We start from the raw sequence: 12,171 nt of genomic DNA on the forward strand, positions 1-12,171 counted from the left end.
TGTGTGCTTATGGTTTTGCTTTTATACAGTTCTAAGAAGACTTTGTCTTTTTCTTTTAAGGTAACGATACGCTTGCACATCCTGTGGATTGGGCCACTTACGGCTATCACAGTGATCATCCTGCTCTGGATGGAAATAGGAATATCATCTCTTGCTGGGATGGCCCTCCTCATTATTTTTATGCTTTTGCAAAGCTTCTCTGGGAAGTTGTTTTTATCACTCCGGTAAGAGAAACACTGGCTTAAAAAAATAGATGATATGTACTTGGTGAATCCACAGTCCATGCTTCTGTTAAACAACAACAACAACAACAACTTTCTCTGATCTCTTTTTTTGCATGTGTTGTAGACCCTTCAGGCTTAGCTAGTGGAGGCTCCATCCTTAAACCAAAGACTGATCTTGAAGGGGGAAAGGTGAAGCCATTTCCTGGCTCTTCCTGGAATTGTACTTGAATAAGTATAGTGTCTGTAAGCAGAATTTACCTAAGTCCAAGTTATTTAAACGTTATTAAATAGTAATCATCCTTTAGGCCCAATTCAGGCTGCATATATTTTTTCTATGCTTGTCTTAGGATCATTTTCAGTTATTTAAGTTCATATCTTGTTTTTAATTCACTGTTTGCATTAAGTTATCAGAACTCCAAGGGCATAAAGACATAAATTTATAAAGCCCCACAGTACTGGCAGCTTATGTGATAAAAGAGTGTCTAGTGATGAAGGGCCTAATGGTGATGAGTTAGACTTGAAGCATATATCAGGGGATTGGAGGTGTGTTGTTCAGATTGTCAGGTGATGGAGATGTTGTGCCGTTTGAAGCACATTGAGCTCCTTTCTTTTCTTTTTTTGGTGACTTTATGCATGTTATTTTTCTCTGCTTGGAATTTCATTTCTTATCTTTACCACAGACAGATGTTCCTTATCCTTTGAGGCCCTGTTTGAGTGCTACCAGATTTCTGAAGCTTTTCTTGCTCTCCTTCCCCAGTGGAATTCACAGCTCCATCTTTTCTGCTCTCCAGCACTTTAATCCTATTTTATTATAGCACATTGTCTTTCCATTAGATTTGGGTGTCTTCTGCCTTCCCTACCTGACCACAACCTCCTTGGGCAGGTGGTTTTTACCTGATTTACCTCAGGTCTTCCTTAGCCAATACTGCAAGTTCTCCAAGTTATTTGTTGAATTAGGCTGAGTGGTTGACTTCCTAATTGAAGTCTTCCTCCGTTTGTACTTTGAGTAGGACCTGCCTGTGTTGTCAGCTTAGGAGAGCTGTAGGGAATCATTTGATCCCTGGTCTCTGGCTATGCCACTGCTGCTGTTGTAAGGAAATTTTTGCGGTGATCACTAAGGCTCATCTCTCACATTTGTTCCCTTAGGAGTAAGACTGCAGCTTTCACAGACACCAGGCTCAGGACCATGAAAGAAGTTATAACTGGCATCAGAACAATAAAAATGTATGCTTGGGAAAAGTCATTTGCAGAGCTTATTACTAGATTGAGAAGGTAACTTTCTGTATATGTCAAACCACCGTTCATACTTTTTTATTTCCTGTTTTTAATGAATGGTTTAAAGGTATTACTCTTCTTTTATTTACCATCCTCCTAAAAGAAATATATATATATATATATATATATATATATATATATATATATATATGCTTCTTTCTTATATAGAAATGAAATTTCACATATTAATACCCCAAATCCCAAGGAAGCAATGATCCTAAGATGTTAGTATTTGAGTTGATGACATTTAAACTAATACTACAATGTTTTAGTAAGTATGTTAATAAAGAACAAATGGGAAGATTGTAGAGATTGGGTATATTTGTATTGGGCCAAACTTTATGAATCAGTATTTTTTATTCCAAACAGAGCCATGAAAATACCTTTCCTTTTGAATTTGCTTTAGGTTTATAGAAATTTTTTCCATCTTTCATTTAGATATCTGATGAGTGTTTATACTCAAGCACAAGGTATTCATAATTCTCTGGCTGCACCCTGTTACCTCTCACCTTTGCACCTTTGTGAGGGCCCCTCCCTCTGCTGGGAATACACTCTCTCATCTTCCTTCTTCTCTGGCTTCCACCAACCCTAACTGACTCCCACTCATCTTCTCAGGGTCCATGTATGTGTGAATTGCCCTGACTTTACTGCTCTGGGTTACACATCTCTGCTCTGTGCTCCCTTGGGGGTCATGCTGACTGCCTCTGTCTAATGTCTTGGTGGACATGTGAAATCTTAGTTCCCTGACTAGGGATCAAACCATGGTTGCTGTGTTAAAAGCACAGAGTCTTGGAGGAGCCAAGGTGGTGGAGGAATAGGACGGGGAGACCACTTTCTCCCCTACAAATTCATCAAAAGAACAATTGGACGCTGAGCAAACTTCACAAAACAACTTCTGATCGCTAGCAGAGGACATCAGGCGCCCAGAAAAGCAGCCCATTGTCTTCAAAAGGAGGTAGGACAAAATATAAAAGATAGAAAAAGAGACAAAAGAGCTAGGGACGGAGACCTGTCCCGGGAAGGGAGTCTTAATAGACGAAGTTTCCAAACACCAGGAAACCCTCGCACTGGCGGGTCTGGGGGAAGTTTTCGAATCTCGGAGGGTAACATAACTGGGAGGAAAAATAAATGAAACCCACAGATTACGTGCCTAAAAGCAACTCCCAGCAGAAAAGTACCCCAGATGTCCGCATCCGCCACCAGCAAGTGGGAGCGGAATGGAGAGGAGTGGATGGCATTGCTTAGGGTAAGGACTGGCCTGAATGCCCTGAGAGCAAGTGGAGGGAACTTTCGTGAGATAGAAACTTAAACTGTGGGATAGCAAGAGAGAGAGAGAAAATTAACTGGCCCGAACACACTGCCGGCAGTTCGCAGAACAAAGGAACTGAGCAACTCCAGGGATGAGCTAGCTGGCAGCGGACCGGCCCATCCCCGCCAGAGGCAGGAGGCAGGGGGGAGGGGAAAGGGGCAAACTCAGCCCCAGAGATGGCATCCCCTACCACACTGCAAACAGGCCTCCAGTTTCTAACCAAAGACTTCGTGAGATTCTGGATGGTCAACATCCGCCGGGAGGGTCGCGGCTAGACACAAGGCGCATGCATGCGACTGGCGTGCTTGGAAACTGAGGCTGGAACCACGGAGGGGAGAAGGCGCAACACACCCAGGGAGAGTGTGCCCATCAAGCTCCTGGCTGCCTGAGCTGCTCGGGAGGGGGAAGGCACAAAACGCAGGCACAACTGAGTCTGTGCTTTTGTGGAGTACCCGAAAACTGGAACCACACGCAACTCAGGGCACACTCCATATAGAGCAGCGGGGAGCCTGAGCCATGTAAACGGGGAAAGCAAACACCCGTGAGTGGGGGGCAAACCCAGTGTGGCCAGAACACTGCGAGTGCTACCCACACACAGCGATAGCTGTCTGCAGAGCCCCTCCCTCCCCCCAGCAGGACTGAACTAGCGAATCTGAATAAGAGACCACCTCCATCTGCCTGTGTCAGGGCAGAAATTAGACACTGAAGAGACCGGCAAACAGAAGCCAAATAAACAAAGGGAACCACTTCAGAAGGGACCGGTGCAACAGATTAAAATCCCTGTAGATAACACCGACTATACCGGAAGGGGCCTATAGATATAGAGAAGTGTAAGCTGGAATGAGGGGCTATCTGAAACTGAACTGAACCCACACTAACCACAGCAGCTCCAGAGAAATTCCTAGATATATTTTTACCTTTTTTTTTAATTAAAAATTTTTTTTCTTTTCTTTTCTTTTTTATTTTTTCTCTTTTATTTTCTTTTAAAATTCCCTATCACTCCCCCATTACTCCTTAACTTTCATTTTCATATATTTTTACTATTTTTTTTAATTAGGAAAAAATTTTTTTTTCTTGTTTTTTTTTTTCTTTTATTTTCTTTTAAAGTCCTCTATACTCTCATACTCCTTAATTTCATTTTCATTTCACTATAACCTTGCAAAAAAAAAAAAAAAAAAAGGAAAGCCCTATTTTTAAACCGAACTTCATATATATTTCTAAATTTTTTTGTGTTTTTGTTTTTAATATTGTATTTTTAAGAGTCTAACCTCTACTCTAGATTTTTAATCTTTGTTTTTCAGTATGTGATATAAATTTTGGGCATTTAAGAATCCAATATTCAGTTCCCATTTTTATTCAAGAGTGTGTTGATTACTCTCTCCCAGTTTTGACTCTCCGTTATATACCTCAGAACACCTCTATTTCTTCCCTTCCCCTTCTCTTCCCAATCCAATTCTGTGAATCTTTGTAGGTGTCTGGGCTACAGAGAACACTTTGGGAACAGAGAACTGGGTAGATCTGTCTCTTTCCTCTTGAGTCCCCCCTTTTCTCCTGTTCATCTCTATCTCCCTCCTCCCTCTCCTCTTTGTCATGTAACTCTGTGAACCTCTCTGGGTGTCCCTCACAGTGGAGAATCTTTTCACCATTAACCTAGAAGTTTCATTATCAGTGCTGTATAGTTGGAGAAGTCTTGAGACTACTGGAAGAAGAAAACTGAAATACAGAGGCAGGAGACTTAAGTCCAAAACCTGAGAACACCAGAAAACTCCTGACTACACGGAACATTAAGTAATAAGAGACCATCAAAAAGCCTCCATAAATACACTGAAACCAACCACCACCCAAGAGCCAATAAGTTCCAGAGCAAGACATACCACACAAATTCTCCAGCAACGCAGGAGCATAGCCCTAAGCATCAACATACAGGCTGCCCAAAGTCACAACCAACACATAGACCCATCTCAATACTCACTACTGGATGCTTCATTGCACTCCAGAGAGAAGAAATCCAGTTCGACCCACCAGAACACTGACGCAAGCTTCCCTAACCAGGAAACCTCGACAAGCCAATCGTCCAACCCCACCCACTGGGTGAAACCTCCACAATAAAAGGAAGCACAGACCACCAGAATACAGAAAGCCCACTCCAGACACAGCAATCTAAACAAGATGAAAAGGCAGGGAAATACCCAACAGGTAAAGGAACATAATAAATGCCCACCAAGCCAAACAAAAGAGGAGGAGATGGGGAATCTACCTGAAAAAGAATTTAGAATAATGATAATAAAAATGATCCAAAATCTTGAAAACAAAATGGAGTTACAGATAAATAGCCTGGAGACAAAGATTGAGAAGATGCAAGAAATGTTTAACAAGGACCTAGAAGAAATAAAAAAGAATCAATTAAAAATGAATAATGCAATAAATGAGATCAAAAACACTCTGGAGGGAACCAAGAGTAGAATAATGGAGACAGAAGATAGGATAAGTGAGGTAGAAGATAAAATGGTGGAAATAAATGAAGCAGAGAGGAAAAAAGAAAAAAGAATCAAAAGAAATGAGGACAACCTAGGGACCTCTGGGACAATGTGAAATGCCTCAACATTCGAGTCATAGGAGGCCCAGAAGAAGAAGACAAAAAGAAAGGCCATGAGAAAATACTCGACGAGATAATAGCTGAAAACTTCCCTAAAATGGGGAAGGAAATTGTTACACAGATCCAAGAAACACAGAGAGTCCCCAACAGGATAAACCCAAGGTGAAATGCCCCAAGACACATATTAATCAAATTAACAAAGATCAAACACAAAGAACAAATATTAAAAGCAGCAAGGGAGAAACAACAAATAACACACAAAGGGAATCCCATAAGGATAACAGCTGATCTATCAATAGAAACCCTTCAGGCCAGAAGGGAATGGCAGGACATACTTAAAGTAATGAAAGAGAATAACCTACAACCCAGATCACTGTAGCCAGCAAGGATCTCATTCAGATATGAAGGAGAATTCAAAAGCTTTACAGACAAGCAAAAGCTGAGAGAATTCAGCACCACCAAACCAGCTCTTCAACAAATGCTAAAGGATCTTCTCTAGACAGGAAATGCAGAAAGGTTGTATAAACGTGAACCCAAAACAACAAAGCAAATGGCAACGGGACCGTACCTATCAATAATTACCTTAAATGTAAATGGGTTGAATACCCCAACCAAAAGACAAAGACTGGCTGAATGGATACAAAAACAAGACCCCTATATATGGTGTCTACAAGAGACCCACCTCAAAACAAGGAACACATACACACTAAAAGTGAAGGGCTGGAAAAAAATATTTCATGCAAACGGAGACCAAAAGAAAGCAGGAGTCGCAATACTCATATCAGATAAAATAGACTTTCAAATAAAGGCTGTGAAAAGAGACACAGAAGGACATTACATAATGATCAAAGGATCAATCCAAGAAGAAGATATAACAATTATAAATATATATGCACCCAACATAGGAGCACCGCAATATGTAAGGCAAATGCTAGCTAGTATGAAAGAGGAAATTAATAGTAACACAATAATAGTGGGAGACTTCAATACCCCACTCACAACTATGGATAGATCAACTAAACAGAAAATTAACAAGGAAACACAAACTTTAAATGACACAATGGACCAGCTAGACCTAATTGATATCTATAGGACATTTCACCCCAAAACAACCAAATTCACCTTTTTCTCAAGTGCACACGGAAACTTCTCCAGAATAGATCACATCCTGGGCCATAAATCTGGTCTTGGAAAATTCAAAAAAATTGAAATCATTCCAGTCATCTTTTCTGACCACAGTGAAGTAAGATTAGATCTCAATTACAGGAAAAAAATTATTAAAAATTCAAACATATGGAGGCTAAATAACACGCTTCTGAATAATCAGCAAATCATAGAAGAAATCAAAAAAGAAATCAAAATATGCATAGAAATGAATGAAATTGAAAACACAACAACCCAAAACCTATGGGACACTGTAAAAGCAGTGCTAAGGGGAAGATTCATAGCAATACAGGCTTACCTCAAGAAACAAGAAAAAAGTCAAATAAATAACCTAACTCTACACCTAAAGCAACTAGAGAAGGAAGAAATGAAAAACCTCAGGGTTAGTAGAAGGAAAGAAATCTTAAAAATTAGGGCAGAAATAAATGCAAAAGAAACTAAAGAGACCATAGCAAAAATCAACAAAGCTAAAAGTTGGTTTTTTGAAAAAATAAACAAAATTGACAAACCATTAACAAGACTCATTAAGAAACAAAGGGAGAAAAACCAAATTAACAAAATTAGAAATGAAAATGGAGAGATCACAACAGACAACACTGAAATACAAAGGATCATAAGAGAAGACTATCAGCAGCTCTATGCCAATAAAATGGACAACTTGGAAGAAATGGACAAATTCTTAGAAAGGTATTCCATAACTGAATCAGAAAGAAATAGAAGATCTTAACAGACCCATCACAATCAAGGAAATTGAAACTGTAATCAGAAATCTTCCAGCAAACAAAAGCCCAGGACCAGATGGCTTCACAGCTAAATTCTACCAAAAATTTAAAGAAGAGTAACACCTATCTTACTCAAACTGTTCCAGAAAATTTCAGAAGAAGGTAAATTTCCAAACTCATTCTATGAGGCCACCATCACCCTAATTCCAAAGCCAGACAAAGATGCCACAAAAAAAGAAAACTACAGGCCAATATCACTGATGAACATAGATGCAAAAACCCTTAACAAAACTCTAGCAAACAGAATCTAACAACATATTAAAAAAATCATACACCATGACCAAGTGGGCTTTATCCCAGGAATGCAGGGATTCTTTAATATCTGCAAATCAATCAATGTAATACACCACATTAACAAATTGAAAGATAAAAACCATATGATTATCTCAATAGATGCAGAAAAAGCCTTTGACAAAATTCAACATCCATTTATGTTAAAAACTCTCCACAAAGCAGGAATAGAAGGAACATACCTCAACATAATTAAAGCTATATATGACAAACCCATAGCAAGCATTACCCTCAATGGTGAAAAATTGAAAGCATTTCCCCTAAAATCAGGAACAAGACAAGGGTGCCCACTCTCACCACTACTATTCAACATAGTGTTGGAAGTGTTGGCCACAGCAATCAGAGCAGAAAAAGAAGTAAAAGGAATCCAGATAGGAAAAGAAGAGTGAAACTCTCACTGTTTGCAGATGACATGATCCTCTACATAGAAAACCCTAAAGACTCTACCAGAAAATTATTAGAGCTAATCAACAAATATAGTAAAGTTGCAGGATATAAAATTAACACACAGAAATCCCTTGCATTCCTATACACAAACAATGAGAAAACAGAAAGAGAAATTAAGGAAACAGTACCATTCACCATTGCAACAAAAAGAATAAAATACTTAGAAGTATATCTACCTAAAGAAACAAAAGACCTATACATAGAAAACTATAAAACGCTGATGACAGAAATCAAAGAGGACACAAACAGATGGAAAAATATTCCATGTTCATGGATTGGAAGAATCAATATTGTCAAAATGGCTATACTACCCAAAGCAATCTATAGAGTCAATGGAGTCCCTATCAAGCTACCAACGGTATTTTTCACAGAACTAGAACAAATAATTTCACAATTTGTATGGAAATACAAAAAACCTTGAATAGCCAAAGTAATTTTGAGAAAGAAGAATGGAACTGGAGGAATCAACCTGCCTGACTTCAGACTCTACTACAAAGCCACAGTCATCAAGACAGTATGGTACTGGCACAAAGACAGAAATATAGATCAATGGAAGAGAATAGAAAGCCCAGAGATAAATCCACAAACCTATGGACACCTTATCTTCGACAAAGGAGGCAAGGATATACAATGGAAAAAAGACAACCTCTTTAACAAGTGGTGCTGGGAAAACTGGTCAACCACTTGTAAAACAATGAAACTAAAACACTTTCTAACACCATACACAAAAATAAACTCAAAATGGATTAAAGATCTAAATGTAAGACCAGAAACTATAAAACTCCTAGAGGAGAACATAGGCAAAACACTCTCTGACATAAATCACACCAGGATCCTCTATGACCCTCCTCCCAGAATATTGGAAATAAAAGCAAAACTAAACAAATGGGACCTAATGAAACTTAAAAGCTTTTGCACAACAAAGGAAACTATAAGTAAGGTGAAAAGACAGCCCTCAGATTGGGAGAGAATAATAGCAAACGAAACAACAGACAAAGGATTAATCTCAAAAATATATAAGAAACTCCTGCAGCTCAATTCCAGAAAAATAAATGACCCAATTAAAAAATGGGCCAAAGAACTAAACAGACATTTCTCCAAAGAAGACATACACATGGCTAACAAACACATGAAAAGATGCTCAATGTCACTCATTATCAGAGAAATGCAAATCAAAACCACAATGAGGTACCATTACACGCCAGTTAGGATGGCTGCTATCCAAAAGTCTACAAGCAATAAATGCTGGAGAGGGTGTGGAGAAAAGGGAAACCTCTTACACTGTTTGTGGGAATGCAAACTAGTACAGCCACTATGGAGAACAGTGTGGATATTTCTTAAAAAACTGGAAATAGAACTGCCGTATGGCCCAGCAATCCCAGTTCTGGGCATACACACTGAGGAAACCAGATCTGAAAGAGACACGTGCACCCCAATGTTCATTGCAGCACTGTTTATAATAGCCAGGACATGGAAGCAACCTAGATGCCCATCAGCACATGAATGGATAAGGAAGCTGTGGTACATATACACCATGGAATATAACTCAGCCATTAAAAAGAATTCATTTGAATCAGTTCTAATGAGATGGATGAAACTGGAGCCCATTATACAGAGTGAAGTAAACCAGAAAGATAAAGACCATTACAGCATACTAACACAGATATATGGAATTTAGAAAGTTGGTAACGACAACCCTATATGCAAAACAGAAAGAGAGACACAGAAGTACAGAACAGACTTTTGAACTCTGTGGGAGAAGGCGAGGGTGGGATGTTTCGAGAGAACAGCATCGAAACATGTATATTATCTAGGGTGAAAGAGATCACCAGCCCAGGTTGAATACATGAGACAAGTGCTTGGGCCTGGTGCAATGGAAGATCCAGAGGGATCGGGTAGAGAGGGAGGTGGAAGGGGGGACCGGGATGGGGAATACATGTAAATCCATGGCTGATTCATGTCATGTATGGCAAAAACCACTACAATAATGTAAAGTAATTAGCCTCCAAGTAATAAAAATAAATGGGAAAAAAATAAATAAAAGCAGAGTCTTAACCACTGGGTCACCCATCTTCTTTTCTAAGTTCATGAACTCCTGAAAGGGACAAATTCTCTCTTTCTGTCATCCTCAAGGTACCCTTCACAGGACTTGTGATTACAAATGCTTGTTGAATGAATGTTTGAACACAAGTGTTATTGACGCAAAATGTTTAAAAGTGTGACATTAAGCCTCCATTTAGTTGGGAGAGTGAAGTGATGATGAAGTGTGTGGTCCTTGGGTCAGGGCAGAGCCCCAAGTGTGCACTGTATAGTGTCTCCTTGATGTGAGCGATGGTTTATATTAATCTGTGTCCACCCCTTAGAAAGGGGCCACTCACACAGGATGCTTTGATGTTGATGCTTCTTTTAAAATCTATTTCCTTCTCTCTTTTACAGGAAGGAAATTTCTAAGATTCTGAGAAGTTCCTACCTTGATGCAATGAATTTGATATTCTTTGACACTTCAAGCAAAGTCATCCTTTTTGTCACCTTTACCACCTTTGTGCTTCTTGGCAACCTGATCACAGTCAAACAAGTGTTTTTGGCCATAACACTGTACCAAGTTGTGAAGTTTACAGGCATCCTCCTCTTCCCCCTGGCCATTGAGAGTGTAGCAGAAACAGTCGCCAGTGTCCGAAGAATCAAGGTTTGGTGACAGATAACTTTTTAAAGTTTTAGGTAGATTTTAGGTAACATGGTTCCTTTTATTTGGTGTCACTGTGTGCCAGTTAGGTGAGATTTAATGCTTTCGGGCACAGCTGGTAGCTGTTCCAAAATGTCATACATACTTCCCTCTCTTCTTCGGTAGAATACATTACAAATAATGTAAGACCACTGCTCATTTATGAGCAGCAGTAGCAATGGCACAGGGTTCTTGATGTACAAGTGATGGCTACAGGGCAACTAAGATGTCTAAAAGCAAAAGAAGTAAACAGATTGCATCGCCTGTGTTAACTTTAATGACTAGCAACTGTGCTCAGTCCTAGGGTGAATAGGATTCCTCTCTGAGTCTGGAGGGGAAGAACTTGCTGAGAGGTCCTGCTCCTTGGACAGGAAGAGTGACTTCAGATTCACTTAATTCACTCTTTAAAAATGGTTTCTTTCCTCCACAGATGGTTTGCTTGTTGACTTCTGAACATACCTTTTGGATCTGACTTGTCCTCTTTACCCTTACTCTTTAATCCTGTCGCTAGTTGGCTTCTTCCTTTCAGATTTGTGATTTCCACCATACCCACTGTCTCCATTTTTTCTAACTGTCTCTGTATTGCCAAGGGCAAATAATTTACATCACCAAAATAAGAGCCTGGCATACAGTAGGCTCTGAAGTACTTGCATGTTTATGAGTAGGTCTAAAATGAAGGTAAACTGGCTCTGTGAGCCAGCCTGGGCGTGACTTTGAGTGTCTGGGTTTTATAAAATATTTAATTTCTTTTGTCCTTCTCTTCAGTGGTGGACAGCCAGTAACAGATCTATAGTGAAGTTAGATAGGTTTGGGTGTGATTTTATTTTATTTTTGGGTCTTATCATAAAAGTTGAATTTTTGTATGATGAAGTTTCTATGTACTATAAAAAAAAAAAGATTACTTGCAAAGCAGATCAGTCCTACAGGGTTAGTTCTGGTCCCCTGAGTTTTATCATTCTTTCTGCCAGGGGCTTCTAGCAACACTGTTAAGGGATGGTCCATTCAGTTCAACAATTTTTTCCCCCCTTAGCTTTCGCATCTTGGAAGAAAACACTTAGGAGCATCCCTGGACCATGGTCACATTGTCAATGACAGGGCAATGTGTCCAGATGGAGGCTTCATACATGTGCCGTACTGCTGTGATTTTGTTACAGTGCTGTGACTTTGACACAGCTGCTATCTTTGATCGCTGATTGCCAGGGCTCACTGTGTGGTCTGGGTAGACGCAAAGTCTTACAGGTTTTCTCATTTAAACCCGACAGCAATTGAAAGAGATAAGCATGTGTCCCTGCTTTACAATTAAGGAAACAGGTTTGTGTATCAGGTGAAACAACTCACCCATCCTCAAATAGCCTGTAAAT

At 39.5% G+C, this 12,171-nt stretch overlaps 1 protein-coding gene across 1 annotated transcript in view; it reads left to right on the forward strand.

The window, feature by feature from the left end:
- Window positions 1-12,171, forward strand: part of LOC133049359 (ATP-binding cassette sub-family C member 4-like) — a 297,052-nt gene that overhangs the window by 90,882 nt on the left and 193,999 nt on the right. The window contains exons 6-8 of the mRNA XM_061133336.1: window positions 61-224; window positions 1,371-1,496; window positions 10,525-10,774. Of these exons, the coding sequence (XP_060989319.1) occupies window positions 61-224; window positions 1,371-1,496; window positions 10,525-10,774 (540 nt within the window). The remainder of the gene's footprint in view (window positions 1-60; window positions 225-1,370; window positions 1,497-10,524; window positions 10,775-12,171) is intronic.

Source organism: Dama dama, chromosome 30 (assembly GCF_033118175.1).
Source record: "Dama dama isolate Ldn47 chromosome 30, ASM3311817v1, whole genome shotgun sequence".
Classification (NCBI taxonomy): domain Eukaryota; kingdom Metazoa; phylum Chordata; class Mammalia; order Artiodactyla; family Cervidae; genus Dama; species Dama dama.